A 21768-nucleotide genomic window follows, 5' to 3' on the forward strand; every position below is an offset into this window, starting at 1 on the left:
CTTTTATGTTTGTATGAGCATCACAGGCGCGCGCACACACGCACACACACACACACACACACACACACTAATCCTATTGTTTGACAGAAGAGGAGGGAAAATGCCTTATTGTACCATTATCATATCATGTTACAGAGGTTTCACAATATTTTTCTTGTGTAATGAGTTTCTTGGTTCCCCTGCTTGACACTGTCAGACCGCAGGCATGCCAGGGATGCTTTTGCAGCTACACCTGGGACTGATATGACAGGACATGACATGATGCCAGTATGACAGTACATGTTTAATAGAGCAGTTGTAATTGTGCTGTGACCCAAATACATTTTAGGCACAAATGCAATATTCTGAACAATTTATTTCATGTTTTATTTGTTTTCAACAATATCAGACAGTGATAAATAATCCATGTGTAGTCATCCATTCTATAACACACTATTAAAAGCTGTAAGAACATCACTTTTGAATAAATAGCATGCATGGTAGTGACAAAGTCAGTAAAGTCTCATATACTGTCACAGATTCCAAAATGGGAGGATCTCAAGGAGATGAGTAACTTTTGAAAGAGTATAAAGTTCCACATCCATATGAAACAGTGCAAAATCCCAGACAGGAGCAGGTGCAGCAAGGCAGGTATTCACTAAGATACACTATTTTGACAAGAAAAAAGTTATTGTTCTAAAAAGCTGGAAATAAAGAAAAGAAAACTGGACATCAGTGCTACTGGTTATGTTTATGCAAAGTCATATTTCGAAACTTGAGTTTGTGGTCTGAGGAAAAAACACCAAATCAGTATTTATTCTCTTTGTTCTTGAAGTTTTCTTGTAAACTGACAGAGTAATATTTCTACTTCTAAACTTCTTCAGGGATATCTTTCAGTGCCGTGTATCATCCTCATTTCCATCTCATATTCACACTCTCCAGCTCTCGCCGAACTCTTGAACACTGCCGGCCATGGTACCGTCTGGCTTCATCCTGTCATTCCTCTTCTGGCCGTCAAAGTTCCCACACAGACCCCCCACTCTCCTTTTGTATATCCGTGGTAGAGTGATCTCTGCAGGGATGACATTAACAATGGGTTGGCTCTGTATCTCACCCAGAAAATAACTCATTCTTTGACAGAGAGTTTGATAAATAATACAATAATACATTTCATTAAGGAGTGGAGAGATGCATCCTGTTAGATGTGTCTGATGACAGGAAGATTAGTTACCTGCTTTGTTGTGTTCATCAAACTCCACTGAGAGGCCAAAGTCTGTCTTTAGGTAGATGCGAGAGGAATGCTTCCGGATATTTAGACCAGCACTTGGCGAGATGGGAGTATTGGTTCTCTCTCCATCCACCTGGAAGGGGATAGAGTGGGGGATATGTCAGTAGGACATTTAAGTTGACTTGAGAGAACTAGTTTTTGGTCTTGCACGACTATATGTACTGGGATCCACAAAACATCCATATTTAGTAGTCCTGTCAACTTGCATTTGTAAGTCAACTTGTACTCCTGATAGTCTCAGCTTGGGTGTCCAGCTGACAGCGCTGTCAGCAGCCTGGCAGGAGAGACTGTGCTGTGTGGCACGATCTTATAACTCAACAATGGTCAAGATCCCAACTTTTCCTTTTACTATGTAAAAAAAAAAACTAAAGTTTTATAAACAAAATAGTTAGTTTTTAGGTAAAACATAAGTCATGTTTGGTTTGGCACGGGGGGAATTAACACGGTACGTGCAGGAGAGGAAATTATTCTATTTTCATATAAAGTTTAATGAGGAAAATACACAGGTTATATTGTGTCAAGCAAAATAAATAAATAGGATAATTCCTTATGGCATTTCATAATTTCACTTATTCAGTGAATCAGTGAATCTTCAGATCTACTGGATAATCTTTATTCCCCAGAGGATAAGATCTACTGATTTTGGTCACCTCTTGCCTATTCTATGTTTCTTTCTGGTTGACATTTAAATTTGTCAATTCTTTGATTTATGATCTCCATCAGCTTCAGCTGTAGTTAGTATGCCAATACATTAACATACTATACTAAGATGGTAAACATCATTCCTGCTCAACATTGTTATGTTATATCAGTCTTTTATTATTATTTTTTAATCCACTGCCAGCTGCAGCACAATTTACTTGTTTTCTACACAATGACAATAATCTAAATCTGAAAGATTTGCAAAATCTTTGAGGAAATGTGTGTGTATGTGTGTAACATTTATACTGTATACAATATCTATCTATGAGTCCCATTTGGGAATGGGTTTTCAGCCTTAGGACTCCGAGTATGCAGCTGTTGGATATTTTCTCTCTGTCTCTCATATATAAATATGCACACACAAACATGGTCAAAGTGCCAGAAGGGAAACAACATAGCACATCGTCTGTCTCACTACTTTAGTACTTCAACACCTCGCAGTAAAAGATGAGAAGTGGTGCTGATTATTACCCTCAGTGTTGTCACAAATGTTTGCGTGTAAGCTGATACAGTATATGATGTTATCCCATGTTCCTAATATTGCCTGCTAAAAATGCACTACAGGAAAATGAGATGACAGTAGTGTGGTGTTCAAAATGCCCTTAATACTTACGAACAGCCTCAGATTCCTCTTGAACTCCACAGTGTGATTATAGACTCTGATCTTAAGCTCTTGTAATCTGTGGTGCCCCTCAGTCTCTTCACTGTCTTCATCATGTTTGTGATCATCATCGATGTCATCATCATCATCGATGTCATCATCATCATCTTCATCATTGACATCATCATCCTCATCTCTGCGACTGTGGTTTTCTTCACTGCTACTGTCACCATGATCCTCACTATTATCATCATCTACTGAGCGTCTATGGATGCCTTCGATGTAGACATCAGGAAGGTTGTTTGGCAAGTTTTTCGTCTGGACCAGCACATACGAGTGCTCACCCTCAAAGCCGTGCTTCATTTTGTCAAAGGTTCTGTACTCAGGGTCTCCATTTATAGTGCACTCGCTAAATCCTGTGGAGCAACAAATTTAGGGCAATTCATAAATGAATGAAGCAGACATTAGATCATTTAGATTTTTCAGACTTTTGCTCTGTAATTTACTGCACCTGTAGGCTGGCAGTAATATTCGCCCTCGTCATCTTGAAGGCAGACAGAATTGCCATCACACTCATCTTCGTCATCACAGTCAATCTTCCCCACACCGTCGTCTTTCTCACATTCACATTTCTGACTGCAGTGTTTGGTGTACCACACTTCATTGAACTATTAAGAAAGTAAGAGTCATCATACAGGGTCCACATGAGTGCTCTGGTTTCAGGAAGTTGTTGATTCTTTCTCTCACCTGATGTTTGGTGCCGTTTCTGTCCACACATCCACATTCTTGGACAGGTACACAATGCTTCGATTTCTTCACAAAGCCATCATCACATACACATCCTGGTACACAACTGTCACTCTCACTGCAGTGTGGTGGGCCATTCAGTTGTGTACAGGTTGGATTGCATGGAGGGATACAACTTGTGTAGTGACTGTTCTCTGGGCAAGATGGTGCTGGAGAGAGAGAGTATGACATAAGCATAAAAAATCAAACAAAAGTGGTCTTTACAGTTAATTTAGGGCAGCAGAGCCAAACAAACAATGCCATGGCCAGCTGAAGTTGACAGAATAGCTGTTAAACAGTTGACAGCGGGACGGACAGCAGCGACTGCGTGTTTGAAATGAAATGTCTAAATATAGCAATTTTTTCCAAAATGCAATCTGGATGATTCATGTGAAAAGTGCAAAACCAATATCATCATGATATAAGATCATAATATCACTCATCCCATGTATATGTGTGTTATGGGAAACCCCCAAGTTGTGTTTTAATTGGAGGGGGTGCAAACTTACTTGGTACAGGTGTAGTTGGAGGCTGTGCTGTTGATGTAGACTGAGGTCTGTCTGTTGGTGGGTGTGATGTAGCAGTTGTGCTCTGGGGTTTTCTTGTGGTTGGTGGTTGTGGCTGCATTGTAGTTATAGGTATTGGTCCTGTTGTTGTTTGTGGCTGTGGTTGAGAAATGGTTGGAGGTTGTGGTCTAGCTGTAGTTGGCGGTAGAGGTCTATTTGTTGTTTGTGACCCAGGTTTACCTGTGGTTGGAGGATGTGGTCTAGCTGTCGTTTGTGACTCAGCTTGAGCTGTAGTTGGTGGTTGTGGTCCAATTGTGGTTGGAGGATGTGGTCTAGCTGTCGTTTGTGACTCAGCTTGAACTGTAGTTGGTGGTTGTGGTCTAGCTGTCGTTTGTGACTCAGCTTGAACTGTAGTTGGTGGTTGTGGTCTAGCTGTGGTTGGCGGTTGTGGTCTAGCTGTTGTTTGTGGTCTGGCTGTTGTTTGTGACTCAGCTTGAGCTGTAGTTGGTGGTTGTGGTCTAGCTGTGGTTGGAGGATGTGGTCTAGCTGTCGTTTGTGACTCAGCTTGAACTGTAGTTGGTGGTTGTGGTCTAGCTGTGGTTGGTGGTTGTGGTCTAGCTGTTGTTTGTGGTCTGGCTGTTGTTTGTGACTCAGCTTGAGCTGTAGTTGGTGGTTGTGGTCCAATTGTGGTTTGAGGTTGTGGTCTAGCTGTTGTTTGTGGTTCAGTTTGAGCTGTAGTTGGTGGTTGTGGTCTAGCTGTGGTTGGAGGGTGTGGTCTAGCTGTTGTTTGTGACTCAGCTTGAACTGTAGTTGGTGGTTGTGGTCTAGCGGTAGTTGGTGGTTGTGGTCTACCTGTGGTTGGAGGATGTGGTCTAGCTGTTGTTTGTGACTCAGCTTGAGCTGTAGTTGGTGGTTGTGGTCTAGCTGTTGTTTGTGACTCAGCTTGAACTGTAGTTGGTGGTTGTGGTCTAGCTGTTGTTTGTGACTCAGCTTGAGCTGTAGTTGGTGGTTGTGGTCTACCTGTGGTTGGAGGATGTGGTCTAGCAGTCGTTTGTGACTCAGCTTGAGTTGATGTTGGTGGTTGTGGTCTAGCTGTGGTGGGAAGTTGTGGTTTAGCTGTTGCTTGTGACTCAGCTTGAGCTGTAGTTGGTGGTTGTGGTCTAGCTGTTGTTTGTGGTTCAGTTTGAGCTGTAGTTGGTGGCTGTGGTCTAGCTGTTGTTTGTGACTCAGCTTGAGCTGTAGTTGGTGGCTGTGGTCCAATTGTGGTTTGAGGTTGTGGTCTAGCTGTTGTTTGTGGTTCAGTTTGAGCTGTAGTTGGTGGTTGCGGTCTAGCTGTGGTGGGAGGTTGTGGTCTAGCTGTTGTTTGTGACTCAGCTTGAACTGTAGTTGGTGGTTGCGGTCTAGGAGTCGTTTGTGACTCAGCTTGAGCTGTAGTTGGTGGTTGTGGTCTAGCTGTGGTGGGAGGTTGTGGTCTAGCTGTTGTTTGTGGTTCAGCTTGAGCTGTAGTTGGTGGTTGTGGTCTAGCTGTGGTGGGAGGTTGTGGTCTAGCTGTTGTTTGTGGTTCAGCTTGAGCTGTAGTTGGTGGTTGTGGTCTAGCTGTGGTTTGAGGTTGTGGTCTAGCTGTTGTTTGTGGTTCAGTTTGAGCTGTAGTTGGTGGTTGTGGTCTAGCTGTGGTGGGATGTTGTGGGTTAGCTGTTGCTTGTGACTCGGTTTGAGCTGTAGTTGGTGGTTGTGGTCCAATTGTGGTTTGAGGTTGTGGTCTAGCTGTTGTCTGTGGCTCAGTTTGAGCTGTAGTTGGTGGTTGTGGTCTAGCTGTGGTGGGAGGTTGTGGTCTAGCTGTTGTTTGTGGTTCAGCTTGAGCTGTAGTTGGTGGTTGTGGTCCAATTGTGGTTTGAGGTTGTGGTCTAGCTGTTGTTTGTGGTTCAGTTTGAGCTGTAGTTGGTGGTTGTGGTCTAGCTGTGGTGGGAGGTTGTGGGTTAGCTGTTGCTTGTGACTCGGTTTGAGCTGTAGTTGGTGGTTGTGGTCCAATTGTGGTTTGAGGTTGTGGTCTAGCTGTTGTCTGTGGCTCAGTTTGAGCTGTAGTTGGTGGTTGTGGTCTAGCTGTGGTGGGAGGTTGTGGTCTAGCTGTTGTCTGTGGTTCAGCTTGAGCTGTAGTTGGTGGTTGTGGTCCAATTGTGGTTTGAGGTTGTGGTCTAGCTGTTGTTTGTGGTTCAGTTTGAGCTGTAGTTGGTGGCTGTGGTCTAGCAGTCGTTTGTGACTCAGTTTGAGCTGTAGTTGGTGGTTGTGGTTTAACTGTGGTGGGAGGTTGTGGTTTAGCTGTTGCTTGTGACTCAGGTTGAGTTGTGTTTGGTTGTTGTGGGCTTGCTGTGGTTTGGGGACTAATTGTAGCTGTTGCTATTGGTATCGATGTAATTGGTAACAGTTTTGTTGTTGCTGGAACGCCAGGTCTTGTGGTCACTGGGACATCAGCAATTGTTGTGTGTGGGGGCTCAGTTATTGTAGATGTATTTGTAGGATTTTGTGTATTAGAAGCAGTTGGGCCTGCTGTTGTTGTGATGGTCTTTGTTGTGAATGTAGTTGTTGATGGTGGCTGTGTAGTTGATGAGCTGTTGGCTGGAGGAAGCCCAGGTCCTGTTGTTGCAACTGAATCCATGGTTTCAGGAGCAGGGGTTGTTGGTTCAGCCAGATCTGTGACAACCAATTAATTAGTCTAAGCAATTATCAGTTATATTTGCAAGTAGAATGTCAGAAGCACAGATTCACCTGCACAGTGTCCGTGTTGAAGCAATATATCATCTATGGCCACATCAGACTGATCATTGGAACCTATTCTTCCCTCAAAAATGATCTAAAAAGTAAATGCACAGGTTAAAACTAATGTTGTTGCATCAAGATAGCACAGTGTTTGGCTTTTTCTTTGCGAGTTTCTGATGTAAGGCTGTTAAGAGAGAGAAACATCTGTCAGTAACTCACCTGGAAAGCTCCAGTCGTGGTGAAATCAACCTGAGCCAGGTGCCACATATTTCCTTGGTCATTCCTTTTCCACCAAACAGCATCTGCTTTTCTGTCCTGGAGCAGGTAAACATGGAGGCCCATTGTGTCTGCTGAGCCATACATATGGTACCAGAACTGCAGACACTGAGGACCAGAGTGAGAACACTCAGAGCTGATGAGACGAGCTGTGTCTCCAAGTGACGCACTGCCCCCTTCGATGTAAAGATAGTTGCCATCTGGATGAGACCATTAAAGTTAGTTAGTTGAGCATTAAACATTACATTAAACATAAAAAAATAAATATTTTTTTGATAAAATTTTGATTTATTTCTTTCTCTGTTCAAGGGGTGTCCAGTTACAGCCCACATTGACATCTACTTGGTTATTAACACTAAAAGACGATGAATGACTTCATTCACAAGCAGATGCTCAACTGACACATACTCTTGAGACCAGAGAAAAATATCTTGCTGCACTCTTGGTCAGACAATGTTAATCAGTTTACCATTCTGGTTTGACAAGGAAGAACTGCTTTAACAATGGAATTTTCACTCGTCATTACTGTGACTGTGGCTGACATAAATCTGGAAGAGTGTTCTGTTGTTTCCCTGACAGTTGGAAACTTTCTTAATACGGCACACATCCACACTTGGCTTGTGTCATTACCTCCTGTGGTGTGATCTGAAGACGGGCCCGTCATCATTGTGGGAGTGGAGCCACTATGCCTTGTCCAATCAAAAACATCAGTAAGCAGTTGACTCCAGTGACATAAATCTTGCTCAAAATTGCAGTGGAGTTGGCATGCTGGAAAGAAAAAGCAGAAATATTATGAGATAACTGACACAGTATCTCTGAAAAATCACAAAAACTGGATGCCAAAAAAATAACTGATAACTGAACACACATCAAAGCTGTGGAGTTACTGCTGTACCTGAGGGTGCTGGTGTTCTGTTGTTTGGGGCTTCAGTTACATTGTCCGTAATTGAGTTGGATGTTGCTTCCGCTGTGGGAGGCATTGTGATAGTTGCTGTATCATTGACCAGAGGGGTCTCGGGATCTGCAGTGTTTGGCACAGGGACACTTGGAAGAGCTGTGGCATTTAGATCAGGTTTAGGTGGTTGCGCTGTAACAACACCACCTAGATCTGTTTGGAGTACAACAGTATTTTAGAGCACTCTAAAGTTGGAATAAAATAATTGGAATAAAAAACTGCTTTCCAGACCTGTTAGTGTTTTCACTGTATTTTTGTTTCTTACCAGAGCAGTAACCACGATAAAGCTTTACATCGTCTATGGCCACATCTGATTGATCATTAGATCCTCTGCGCCCCTCAAAGATGATCTGAATGATGTTATTGAAATCATTAGTAGATTAGACAGAATAATTTTGCACTACTGTACCAAAGGCTGGCCATCAACAGAGGCCCTGATGTGAGATAAGTCACCTGAAAAGCTCTGGTTGTTGTGAGGTCCACCTGAGCCAGGTGCCACATATTTCCTTGATCATTCCTCTTCCACCAGACACCATCTGTGACTCTGTTCTGGACCAAGTATACATGAAGTCCCATTGTGTCTGCTGAGCCGTGCATATGGTACCAGAACTGCAAACACTGAGGACCCAAGTCAGAGCACTCAGAGCTGATTAGACGAGCTGTGTCTCCATGTGTTGCATTGCTGGCTTCAATGTACAGATAGTGACCATCTAGGCACGAATAAAGAAAATACAACATTTGTAAACATAGGTTCCATGATGGGACTTTTTTTTTCTTTAGCTATGTTTAATGTCATTCAGATATAGATGTCACAGGAGAATATTACCACCACTGTGGTCAGCCGAAGGCCCTGTCATTAGGGTGGGGGTGGAACCACTCTGCCACGTCCAGTCAAAAGCATCTGTAATCATCTGATTCCAGCTACAAAGGTTTCTGTCAAAGCTGCAGTCGAGACTGCAGACTATGGGGAAGCAAAAAATTAACATACACTTTAGTGTTGAGGCAATCTGTAACCTTGAATGGCCATCAAGAATTGCACATTCAGTATTTATTGGACTACACATGAATGCTAATTAGTAACCAAACTTCAACATTTGTGATACAGAAACAACTGACCCATAAAGCATAGCTTCCTGTGCACTTACCTGGGTTTGAGGGAAGGACTTCTGTAGTCACAGAGGGAAGCTCAGTTCCACTAACCACACCAGGGGAGCTACCTAAAGGAAGTGATTGATTTTGTTTAAATCATCAGACCTGATCATAATTTGAGACCACAGTGTATTAGCACCATTAAAAACGGATTGGTGGTGCAGTATATCAGTCATTAAATCAAAATAGGAGGTTGTACTTCTTGTTAGAGATAGGGGTCACCTGAGCATGAGCCAAAGTTGATGGAAATGTCATCAACTGCCACATCGGATTGACCATTAGAGCCTCGAATTCCCTCAATAATGATCTGGAATGAGTGATGTGAAAAAAAAAAATTCACTGTTCAGAATAAGATACGTAATGTGTTTTTAATTTTTGTTTTGTTTTTTGCAAGACATGGAACACAACATTCAGCCAGATGCTGCTGCATGTGTTGATGACATTGCAGTGTACTTACCTGGAAAGGACCAGGCACACTGATGTCAATATTTCCTTGATGCCATTCTGGTCCCTGGTTATTCACCCTGGACCAGAGCTTAGTAGCTTTGTTGCCTTTGAGCATGTAGATATTGAGGGACATTGCTGTAGCGGAACCATGCATATTGTACCAGAACTGTAGACAGAGTGGGGCATCATAATGGCACGCTGAGCTCATCAGGCGGGCTGAGTCTCCATGGGTTACTCCATCCCCCTCAATGTATATGTAGTAACCAGCTAGAGAAAGGGTAAAAAAGCACAATAAGGAGGTGTCATGAATGTCTAACAACTAGCAACCAAACAATGTAATAGTTTGATCTGAACCCGGGTTGTACCTCCAGTGGTATGGTCCTGGCTTGGCCCTGTTAGGTCTGAGGGGGTGGGTCCTGAATGTCTTGACCAATCAAAACTGTCCTGTATGAGCTGCTTCCACCCACACAAATTTTTTTCAAAGTCGCAGTTCAGGGGGCAGACTATGAAAAGCAAATGAACACAATGAAAATGATTATTATAAGACAATTAAATATATGAATATTACGATTTAAAAAGTGGAGTTAAAGTAAAAAAACAATTATCAACGAAAACATTACTTAATCTAATATGTGTGTAATTACATAAAGAGCTATGTGTATAAATACGATTATGCATTAAACATGTGTACAATTGTTGCAACAAGAGGTCAAATTTGATATTTTCTTTGTGAAATTGATTATGAATTGGATTATGTCACTGATTATTCCAAACCAGTCACATAATAGCTTTTCCAACCCTGAATGCTCTTACAAGTCTGATCTGGTGTTGGAGAAGTGGGAGTTGGAGTAGGTGGAAGAGTTGAAGTGGTTGGGGGCTCAGCTGTAACAGGAACAAAAACAAAACAAAAAGCCAAACAAACAAACAAACAAAAAAGGGGGAAATGAGTTCATCATCTTTGGCTTTTTGGTGCCCTAGGCAATATTTTATCGTGGGCTTCCCTTTCCACATCTTAGCCACCTAATAACTTCTCCAACTTTGTTCATATCACTGATGAGTAAAAAATAAAACAAAAAACAAAAAAGTTCAGGTTTGGCCCGAGGCAGTTTCATAGTTTGCATATGCAACAGGCCAGTCCTGTGACGTCATTAAAAACAAAAGCAGGAGTAGAGAAAATTCAGGGCATTAAACAGAATTACACACAATCACAATTTGTGTTAAAAAAAAAAAAAAAATCAGCCAAATAATTAAAGCAGAAGTAAGTGGTCCGGTCGTTTTCGCTAATGCTGCGTTCCAGGCAGGCTTTTGAAATCGTAAATTACAGCTTCAAGTCACAACTTACGACTTTGTAGCGTTCCAGGCAACCCACTCGTGTTTTTCCGACCTGTTTTACCGGTGAAAGTCACTATAACGGCCACTCGTAACTTCCGACCGGTGAACTCGTACCAGATCGAACTGGTACCACTTCACGGTTGGAAAAATACGAGTTTCCTTGAACGCACCATAACAGTCCTCGTCCCTACGTCGCCACATTCACGGCGTTCCTTGGCTGCACACACAGCCCTGCATGCCGTTCTCTCTCCTCATTGGATAAAAACTGTAGGATACGATAAATGTTTTCTCCTCGGCTCAGAGCAGAGCAGGGTGACTGACAGACCCGTGTTTCGGTCCAAACACTCTATGTAAGTGATTGCTGTCGGAAGATATAACTATTTAAGACTTATATTAACACAAATATATCACTTACTTCTGCTTTAATCAGGACAAGTATCAGTATCTTCTCACAGAATGACACTTTTATTGTCCAACATATGCAACTCACCACAGGCTGTGCCTGCCTGCCAGGGGGGCAGCTTCACTCCTGCAACCTGGCATGCTGCTGCGTAGGACTTCAGAGATTCACAGAGGGTTTGTTGGTCACCATTTGTGGCACAGTAGTCATACACACAACTAAGAATGTAGATGTCTGGGTTAATGGGTTCATGACAGGACAGGAAGGCATCTCCCAGTAATGCGAAACACTGACTGTAGGCTTCATCCTCTTCATCGTAGTCACAGAGCCTGGAGTCGTTTGGATAGGCGGTACAACTGAAGGTAAAATTTAGACAATTAAACAGTATTAAAACATTGGAACTATGCTGCCAATTCACAAGACAAGTTAGATGTTTTGGTCAAGTAAAGATTACAGAAAACATTTGGTCTGTAAGCAGCTCCATGTGGTTACACAGTTACACAATGGCTAATGCTAATGACAGTGGGCTAAAATTATTTTTAATAACAATGCTTACATGCTGATGTTCAGTAAGTACCATGTTTTCCAGGCTCATCTTAGTTTAGTGCATTAGCATGCTAACCTTGCTAATTAGCACTAAACACCAGTACAGTGGCAGTACAGCTAAAGCTGTAGGGAATATAATTAGCACCTGCTTCTAGTTTTGCAAAAATTCTCTATTTTAGTGTTCCTTGCTAGTTTCTACGTCAGCAATCATTTAATTTGTTCTGGCAAATGTGCAGATACGCTGTATGGTAAAAACAACTTACTCATTATTGCCTGGCACCCTCCAGCTGTTCCCAAACTCAAATGCATCTGTAGTGTTTTGGCCATCTGGGGTTACAAAATCATCATCCTGGTGTCCAGAGTAGATGCCACACAGTCCACACAATTCATACTTGTAATGCTCATCCGCCTGCAGAAAGAGTCTATACTGCCCATCTACCATAATCCTGAGACCAAAGGTTGTGTCCAAGATAATATAATTGCTCTCCATGTGAACCCACACCAAGCCGTAAGTTCCATTGGTGGAATAGGGGAGTTGGACCAGGCTGTTATTCACCTAGAGAGAGGACAGTCCATTAATTGTAATTAGTTTATTCTAGTGAGAGCCATGTTTGTTTTTGAATGCCAAACAAGTATTAAAATGATTTCTATTAGTGCAACCAGTTAGCTTCCAAATAGCTGTTCAGGGCAAAGTCAAGTAGGTCAGCTGTTAGTGTGTATACTCTTGTAAACCCCAGATGACAAACGAGTGACTTCCTCCAATGACCTGACAGAGCAATAACTGACTCCTATAAACATTGGTGTGGTGATAGTAAAGTAATTAGACACAGCCATTAATGAATTACATACGATAATAGAGAACAATGACAACAATAAATGGGTCACGTGCAGGCCATGAGAGGCTTTTTGTGTAGATTAGCAGTTGTTCAGTGTCATACACTTTTTTTTATTTCATCAGTTGACTTGTTACATGACATGCCTTAAAGAGCTGCATTTGAAATTGTTTGATGTAAGGAGTTTTCATACTTACATAGACTTCTCCGCTTTGATTCAGGGTCAGGGAATAATCTTCAACCTGCAGAGTCACAGCTTCCAGCTTGGACCGGGTGAAGTTCTCAGGGGGAGGATGCATGTTGTGTCCAATCACAGTGAACTGGACTGAGCTTTCTTCACCACATGTTGTAGCCAGCGTGTAACTGCAGCCCCCTTGAAAGTCATAAGCCACCTTGTCAAAGGTGATGTAATGTGGATCACCATAGACCCGGCAGGTAGCAGGTGTGAAAGGAAAGCAGTCTTTGACCCCATCTTTGACTTTACAAACTTCATTGTCTGCACATTGCCTTGCAGTGCACCGCAGCTCATCATTACCCATACACTGGCACTGTTGCACACACGCTCCTTCCCAGAATGTCATCCCTTTCTGCAGGGGAAAAGGGATGTGTGTAAGTAAATAAATAATAGCACTGTGGCTATAGGTTGCTCTATGTTGTCACGTCATGTTACTCACCTCATAGTGTTTACCGTTATGCCAGCACCCACAGTCCTCTGCTGGGACACACTTTCCCCCACTGAGTTTGAAACCAGACTCACACTCGCATCTTTCCTCACAGCTTCCACAGGGGCCAGCTAAATCCAGACTGGAGCACACCTCGGGACAGCCATCAGCACATGAGTTATAGTAGCTGTTCTCGCCACACTGAAGGGCTAAGGGGACCCAAGAAAGGAGAGGAAAGAGGACAGTGACCTTAATTTTTGTGTTATTGTACCAATAATTAGCCACTGTTTCTCCTATTTTAATATCAGGAGGAAGAAAAGTCAAAGCATGAAGCAATAAAGTCACGTACGGCAGAATGTGGAGTTCCTCCATACGGGCATGGCGACTCCAGCATGCTCACAGATGTCAGTGTAGACCTGTAATGCCTGGCACAGCACCGCAGGGTCACCATGAGCATAGCACATGCTGACCATACAGCCCCTGAAGTAGCTTTCTGCCCCCAAAACTGAATTGCAGTCAGCAAAGGGCCCAGTGCTAGAGAGGAGCCCTCCACAGTACAGCTCACTGGCATACTCGGCCTCCTCTAGTGGGTCACACTGATGAGGGACTAGAATAGTTTGACAGGAGGAGGTAGTTTTCCCAGTTTGCCAACTCTCAGCCAAAGCTGTAGCGTCTTTGGCATTTGTGCCATCAGGTTTGCGGAGGTCATCTTCTCTTCGGTGATTAAAGTTACCACACATGCCGCAGACTTGATCAGAGTATGTTGTGGGCAGGGTGACATGTACAGCACCATGGCTGTCATAGGAAACAAAAAGCCCAAAACTGGTTCCCAGAACAACAGCAGCAGGGTTACTTTTGATATTGATGGTGCCATTGCCGAGGTTCAGCGGCAGTTTCCTCCAGACTCCATTAACCTGAAGAACAGTATAAGCTTTAGATTTCCTTACCGGCAATATTGACTCACTCTATCTGACTGTTTGCATAAAAAGCAGCATTCTGAAGATAGATGTATCTTTGGGAATTGATAAGGCTGATAAGTCCTGTAAGAATTCCAGGACATTATGCCAGTAAACTCTGCACTTTATGATAAAAAAAAGCAGCTTATCAGTAGAGTGGGCTGCAGATATGGGAACTGCTTGATGCAGTACATTAGTGAGCTCAACCCTCATTACACCATAACAAGGTGCCTCAAAACCGGGGTTGTACAGACAGAACTTAGATATTACAAAGTGGAGGGCCAGTTTAAATAAGATAAAACAGCTTCTGTACATTTCTTTGCAAATTACTGTCTCTTTCAGCTGTGAACAATGAGAAATACTCCTATTGTCCTTAAGATGTGTGATGTTCCACTGATAAACAGCTTAGCAGAGTTAACCCACAAAAGCTATTAGTCTGCCAAAAATTATTTTATGGTTGCATGATTGTTGTCTCAGAAGGAAAAGCAAAAACCATTAAATAAGGTTTATTTGGATGTTTAGCCACACAAATTATCCTAAGTGCCTGAAAAACCCTGGTCTCCTTTTGTAATATTTCAATATTTGTCAAGAATACTATGTAACACAGTTTTGGGCTAAATTAATATCACCCGTTAAAAGAACTCACCACAACTCGGTGTGTTTTCTGATTCAGCAGGGACAATCTGAAGCTCCCTGTGTTCACAGTGACCTGCTGAACAGTTGGCAGAGATGAGTTCCCGTTCTGCTCATTGACCACTTCCACAGTGAACATGGGCAGGGCCTCGGCAGGTGAGCAGGTCTTGGCTAACACGTAGGTGCACGGGGCCATGAAGCGGAACAGCACTCCATCAAAAGTGCTGCAGTCTGTGTGACTGTGTATAGTGCACGTCCCAGGGGCGGATATCCCACTGGAGCCTCCTCTTTGAGGACCACAGATTTGGCCCTCGGGGCACTGAGAGGGAGAGCAGGAGAGCTGGCCGGCTGAACAGAGGCAGCGAGTGGACTCATCTGTCCATATCTCTGTGTTAGATTCACACTGGGGTCCTGGGGGGGGGGCATGTGACTGAGTAAACAACCACTTTATAACCACAACACCATCTGGCTAGGAATAATTGATTAGTGATGTTAATGAATTATTATGCTCAGTGTTAATACTGTATGGACCGTCAACACATTTTCCTCATTACCTTAGTTATCCAAACTATTATTCATGTTGGTGGTGCCTTAATTCACGTTATCTTAATTAATCAGCAGAATTAAAATAATTCTAACTGCCTAACTAACACTGAAATTATGAGACCTGATAAAGAATATTTTATGTCTTTAAACTCTTTATTGGTTTCACTGACAGTAATCTGACAAGTCTTATGACAGCAGTGGTTATGTATCCTGTAAACATTGTTATTACTGAAACACAGCAGTTTTTTTTCTGCAAAAGCAGGCTGCAAGACAAGCAAAGGAACACTTACCGCATGAGCCTCTTCTTACACCAATCTGGTTAAATGTGATCCGTCCCCCCATGGACACTGCTTCGAGTACAACCTGGTACAAAAGCAGATTATCTCATGAAATATATAAAATAGAAACGTTATATTTTAAATCACCAACGTAGTTCAGTTATAGATAAGTGACACTATGCAGTCTTTTACCTGAGACCTCGGTTTGATGATTTTCAGGGGGACAAACACTTGTCTCCATGTATTGCCGGGTTGGGCAGCAGAGGCCCAGACTTGTACCTGACCGTCACTGCTCTTCAGGATAACTTTAACTTCAGAACCATTAGGCGCAACCGGGGCCTGGTACCAAAACTCTAAACAGGCCTCGCCCTCCAGCACTAGCGGGCTGCTTGCTAATATATTCACTGCCCCATTCTCTGGAGAAGAGAAGGACAATAAGAAAATGCAAATACGCAAGATGTTGTCATACATATTGACCACACTCATTTCTAGTTCTGTTGTTGCACCTGTTTCTCGTGCTTCATTCTTGTCAAAATCACACATCTACTCAGGTTAGAAATGAGCTTTTACGCCATGTCATAACTCCTCACCAAAAATTGGAGACCATTTCCTTGCATTTGTTATTACCATAAAACAAGAAGTACATCTGTTGTGCTGCAATTATCATTAAATGCAAAATAGCTGTTTAGAGTGTTTTGTGCTAAATTTGAACCTCAGGTGCAGACCCTTTACTTTGATTGCCCCTGGGAGAACACCAGGCTATAAAAGATTATTAGCCTGCTTCAGATCAATTAGCGATATGCAGCGAGGCACAGCCACAGTCACAGCCCGTCTGCAGATTAAAATCAGAACTGTGGACTGATGTTCCAAATCCTCCACAATAAGGGAGGGGTAAAATGAAAGGTTACTACAGTCACGTAATCTCTCCATGTCAGAGTGAACTCATTACTGAACCTAGCAAGATGTCTTTAAAATACATCTGGCTTCCAATTTCATTATTACATTGTTTTTTTATTTCACGAAATCCAGTGCACTACAGACTAGTGCAGTAAATGTAGTTGTGTTCTGTACCTGTTTGCTGTTGGCTTCTTGTCCAGTCACAAATCAAATTGTTCTGTCTGTTGTAGAAACACTGTGTGACATATTCTATGTAGGAAAAATAGCCATTAGATATCATATTATGTGCTCTTTTCTAGGGAATATGGAATGGAGTGAGGAATAGATGTAATAATTCATACCTGCATTTGTCCTCCACTCTGGTAGAGGAACTAATGAAAAGTCATTTTCAGCCCTAGCAAAGGAAAATGCATGACAATTTTAACAATTATGCCATAAATTCATACAACACTTGATTGATTTTAAAAACAGCATCTCCTTGATTCCTTACTTAATAAAATTGAGCCATATAACAATATTAGTAGTAGTAACATATTGGCCAAAAGTGCGACCGTTTAAAAGTTGAATTATCTTGAAACCCACCTGCACTGAGTCACTGTGTGAGAGAAGAAGAGTAAAGTCACTGTGACCAACAAATCTGTGTGGATGCCCCCAAGCATGGCTGATCCCTTAACGGCAGCCTCTCAGCTCTGTTCTCCCGTTGCTAATCCTCTCTGTCTTTGATGAGTTGAAGAATGAATGATGAACACTGGCTGTTATGGAGCTTCTCTGTGGGAAACGCAGTGTACAGTATATGACCCTTTCACTGCCAGCGCAGAGGTGTTGGCCCTCTTCTTGTGTCCCTGTCAAAGGACAGTGGAGGGTTTTAGACATTTATGCAACCCCCACCGCCCACTCCCCCCCAACACACACACACACACACACACACACACCTAACCAGGTAACCTCAGCGGTGGGTGGAGAAAGAAAACTGGAGAACAGGAAGACATAAAAGGGGTTGGACTGTCTCTGTGGAGCAAAAAAAAAGATTGATAAAGTGCCGACAGCAGTAAACAGAGATAAGCAAAGTCTGGGTTTAGTGCTGCTATGTCAGGTGAGGCACTAAACCAAACTTGCATATTCAAATGCTTGAATAAAACAGCAAAAAGAGCTCTATTGAACTCACACTTTTATATAATAGTGGTAAGGTGAAAATTTAACAACTATTCAAACATTGTAAAGGGTACATAAAAGAAGGAGAGCATAGTGTTGTATTTTCCTACTAAAAACCTTTACAGTATGATCTGTTGGCATTTTTCATGATGTAAAAACAGCAGGAGTCTCGCAGCTCACCTCTCTTCTTCTTCTTACTGTGGTTCTTACAGTCTATTGTTTGTGTTAATTTCTGTGAACATTCAGGCTACTGATGAATATCCTGTAATTCAAAAGCACACTTTCATTAAAATAAGGTTGCAAGATTATTGAAACCGAAATAACATTATACCCTGGGAGAAACTGAAACCACGGATTATTATCAAAGATTTAGCTTTGAACATGTTTATCTGAAGACGTGACTTTTAATACAAAGGTACTAGATAGTGTGTTGTGTTGAGAATATCAAAGCTGATGAGCCTCATGAATTCTACATGCAGTAAAAGGGCGACAAGATAATTTCCTTTGTAAATCTGTGCTAAGCCTTTAACTCCATCACACTTCAAAGCAAAGATAAGCCAAAAAAAAAAGAAAAAAAGATGGGCCATTATGAATGTCAACTTATGCAATCCATATTCTTGAAACGTTCACAATGAGGCATGTGTGTGTCGTGACCTGGTAATGTTGGGAAAATAACTGGCTTGAAATAGAAGATATTGTCTGTTGGACTATATCTTGTGTATGTCAGCCAGAAAGTAGCACACACTGTAAGAACAGGTGGAAAAAGAGTGATAAGAAAGACACATTGTGTATGAGGTGCTGTGTGACCCACCTATTGTAACATTCCTAAAGCATGCAAGGTTAGTGTCAACAGAGAGGGTGGCCTAAAACAAATATTGGAGCGCTTTAAAGCTGTCCAGCCATGAGAGAAGGTATTTGTTTGTAATATGTCAATTACCAAATGCTATACTGTGTATCTACTGTAATATATAAGAAGTGAATTTGTTTTTTTGTGTCATAACTGAAGAGATAATCTACACTTATCTTAAAGATAGCTGATTTCAAAACCGATAGTCATGGTTTTACCTATCAGTGTCTCAGGTGTGTGATGAATGTCGCAGGAACTCTGTTACTCATAAACTGACCCATTGTGTGTACATAGCGCAAACTGATATTTTAGAGGCTTTAATGGGAAATAAAACTGATTTACGGCCCCAGAATGTCCAGTCAAAAAACAGGTACACCATAAAGCAGCGCCACATACAGCTATACACATACAGTAAATGTGCTCGACTTGATTCAGTTAATATTTTCTTATACTCTGTTATTCATTGCCATCTACTATACAGAGACTTGTTACAGCATCACTCTGGTAACTAGTAACTTTACTGTTACCCAAAGAGGCAGATGATTAATAATAGATACTGAAGGCTTCTATTTTTAGCAGTAATGGCCATGGTGATTACTGGAAGGGAGTTGTGACTGTGATAAAGCCTGTCCAGGGGTTAAGTGCATTCAAAGTCACTTTATCAAGGTGTATACTCACTTATGAGTCAGCTATCATGATGCATCTTATTGGTAACCAAGACAGTCACCAAGGGGGCAACCTTTCTGCCCCACACAGTGTCTAAATAGAGTGGTGGTAACGTTATCAATATACAACCATGTTGAAATATGACATATTATCAGTCAGAAAATGCAGCTCAATTGCATACAAGAACCAATACTTGTACACTTGTCTCAGACCTGATATATGTCTCCAGCCTACAAATAAAAGGGCCATTAATAATCAACCATGTCCACAGGAAGCAGGAGAAAGATCAACAAGGGGCCACAACCAAGCACCAAAGCAGTATACTGTGGACCTTTTGAAAGATCATTGTGAACTGCAGATTCTATGATCCATGACTAACAGTTAATAGGCCTATGTTTGCTATTTCAATGGCCTGTGCTAGCTCTGCTATGTCATAGGAAAATATCCGTAAGCAGAGGAATGTTCATTTGGAAACAACAGTGTTTTTTTTTAGAGCAGGTGTACCATTAAATATTACTAAGTACAGAAAGTGACAAAGACAGTGTCCAGTTACAGAATCTGATGAGCACATCGACATGCTCGAGATTTTCCACTTGCACATTTTTAATATTTTTTATTTTTAGGTCAGACAAAGCCAAAAAGTTAAAGTGCAAGTGGGTGAGAGTTAAGTGGCCTGTGTGCCACTAATTCATCCTGAGGAAGTAGATTTTTTTTTAAAAGTATATTTTGGGCTTTTTTACGCCTTTTTATTAGTACAGTTGAGAGAGAAATGCGGAGGCAGAGAGAGGGAGAATGACGTGCTGTAAAGAGCTGCCCGATATGGGATTCGAACCAGGGCCGACTGCAGCGAGGACTGTAGCCTCTGCATATGGAGTGCCTGCCCAACCCACTGTGCCACACAGCGCCCCCTGAGGAAGTAGATTTTTAAATTTATCTCTCGCACTGTTTGTCATTTTTTATGTGCAGAAATGCATAAAACATTATAAATATGGGATATTTAAACATTTATTGTTTTTTTTCCCTCTTTGTTAAAATTGGATTTTCAGCCCGCTTTCAAGGTTTGCCTCACTAGGGTTGATGTATGTGGATGTAGTATGTATGACTAGTAGTGCAAAGTGCTTTGAGCTGTTGTTAAGACCAGAAAAGAGCTGTAAATACAGTCCATTTATTATGGGTCTCATTAATTAGTAAGACAACCAGTCCACCACAGTCTACTTTGCCCTGCCATGTCGGTTTTGTGCTATAACTATTTAGTGTAGTGCTAGCTGTGTGCATCACATTGATTCATTCACATTGCCATGCTCTTCCCATTTCTCATAAACACTGACCATGAATCAGATCCATCTCCTAGTCAGACTGGCCGTTAGGACCTCCACCTCACTGATGAGACAGCACGATGGCCTTTCAAAACATCCAGGAAGTTTTTATTGTCTCTCCATCTCTTTATTCTCCATGTGCCTGTCATTAGGGGTGAGCTGCAGATCATAGTCCCTTTTAAGGAGTAGGTGCCATTAGTTTTACAAAATTATGTCAGTTGCAAAAAGTTCTGTCATTGTTTTGTCAGTACAGCCACACAAATGGTGTTGCTGAACAAACTAGTGGATCACAGGTGATCCGTGTTCCGTTCAGATCGTTCTCTATGGATTGGCATACAAGTGGTCCGCGGATCAGTCGGTGAAAAAAAAAAGTTGTGCATGTACAGTAGTGTGGGAGCACGTAGGCGCACCGCACTGCCCAGCCGAATAAACGGGCAACAAAAAAAAGAATCTCACAGCTGATGAGCAGGACCCTAACCTGTGGCACCTCAGAAAAATGACTGGTTTTCTATTTGTCTGTTTGTCCCTTGGAAAACTTTTGTTGCTTAATCTTTGGAAAAAGCCCCCCTCTCGCAAAGTCTGCTTTGAGCACCTCTTCGACCCTATTGTCAGAGTTCATCTTATACCAGACTTACACCCCAAAGGTCACCTCTGCTGAAAAAAGAAAATCAATCCGCAACGCAGTCTTTCATCTATGAATAGGTCACTCGATGGCATATGAAAATCTTCTCTGCCTTCCCTCCAGTTTCCTTGCGTCTTTGCAGTCAGCGCTCCAAGGTGATGTCCTCGGCTGTAGTAGCAGGTCAAGGTCATGGTTGACGGATAACACTGGGCAAGACGGGGCAGACACTGAACCCTCCTTCATGTCAGAGCTTTAACACTTTAACTAACTTTAAGTGCTGGTTTCGTATACTCACTCCATTTACTTAGAGGTGAGAATTAAACAAGGCCAACTGGGATTGCAACGTTTTTTTTTGGCTGTCTGAATGGCTCAAGGTCTTCAGAATCTCAGGTTTGTTTCTATTAATGCCCTATTTCTCCCCTCAAAGGAATATTAATAGTTTAATAGTTTATAAGCCTAACGTTTGTAAAAACGGGCTATACAAATAAAATTGCCTTGCCTTGCCTAATGCTTTGAAGTGTGTGTGCACGTGTGTGTGACATTTGGGCGTTTCTAAAATCCATACTTGATTTCTTCTCTACTCCTTGAAAATTTATAGAACATAATGTATGGCCTTCAAAAAGCTGCGGAGGACTGAGT

General features: G+C 42.0%; 1 protein-coding gene across 2 annotated transcripts; it reads right to left on the reverse strand.

Moving 5' to 3' along the window:
- Positions 1 to 340: 340 nt before the first annotated feature.
- On the reverse strand, positions 341 to 17383 carry LOC146970490 (uncharacterized). Of its 2 annotated transcripts, XM_085806042.1 has the most exons (30): positions 17109 to 17374; positions 16868 to 16920; positions 16701 to 16775; positions 15822 to 16045; positions 15642 to 15714; positions 14819 to 15216; positions 13566 to 14130; positions 13229 to 13425; positions 12752 to 13141; positions 11985 to 12277; positions 11266 to 11531; positions 10257 to 10325; positions 9809 to 9946; positions 9454 to 9710; positions 9219 to 9303; positions 8993 to 9064; positions 8674 to 8808; positions 8301 to 8557; positions 8113 to 8197; positions 7788 to 8000; positions 7523 to 7660; positions 6836 to 7092; positions 6626 to 6710; positions 6110 to 6550; positions 3866 to 4135; positions 3318 to 3526; positions 3082 to 3238; positions 2583 to 2986; positions 1211 to 1340; positions 341 to 1051 (listed from the first exon to the last, which is right to left on the reverse strand). In XM_085806042.1, the coding sequence occupies exons 1-30, from the start codon at positions 17183 to 17185 to the stop codon at positions 909 to 911; spliced, it is 6156 nt and encodes a 2051-aa protein (XP_085662168.1). In that variant the 5' UTR covers positions 17186 to 17374; the 3' UTR covers positions 341 to 908. The 2 variants fall into 2 exon arrangements, with proteins under 2 accessions (XP_085662168.1, XP_085662169.1); XM_085806043.1 differs by lacking the exon at positions 10257 to 10325 and having other exon boundaries at positions 17109 to 17383.
- Between the last annotated feature and the right edge of the window lie 4385 nt (positions 17384 to 21768).

This window comes from Trachurus japonicus, chromosome 17, assembly GCF_045865225.1.
Source record: "Trachurus japonicus isolate A0001 chromosome 17, Traja_1.0".
Taxonomy (NCBI): Eukaryota; Metazoa; Chordata; class Actinopteri; order Carangiformes; family Carangidae; genus Trachurus; species Trachurus japonicus.

Excerpts from the sequence above, each read along its gene's own strand:
- LOC146970490 (XM_085806042.1), bottom strand. The coding sequence starts at position 17,185 with ATGCTTGGGGGCATCCACACAGATTTGTTGGTCACAGTGACTTTACTC. Across the intron at positions 15,217-15,641 it reads TGTAAGAAGAGGCTCATGCG|GACCCCAGTGTGAATCTAAC; the intron begins GTAAGTGTTCCT and ends CCCCCCCCCCAG. Across the intron at positions 2,987-3,081 it reads ATATTACTGCCAGCCTACAG|GATTTAGCGAGTGCACTATA; the intron begins GTGCAGTAAATT and ends GTTGCTCCACAG.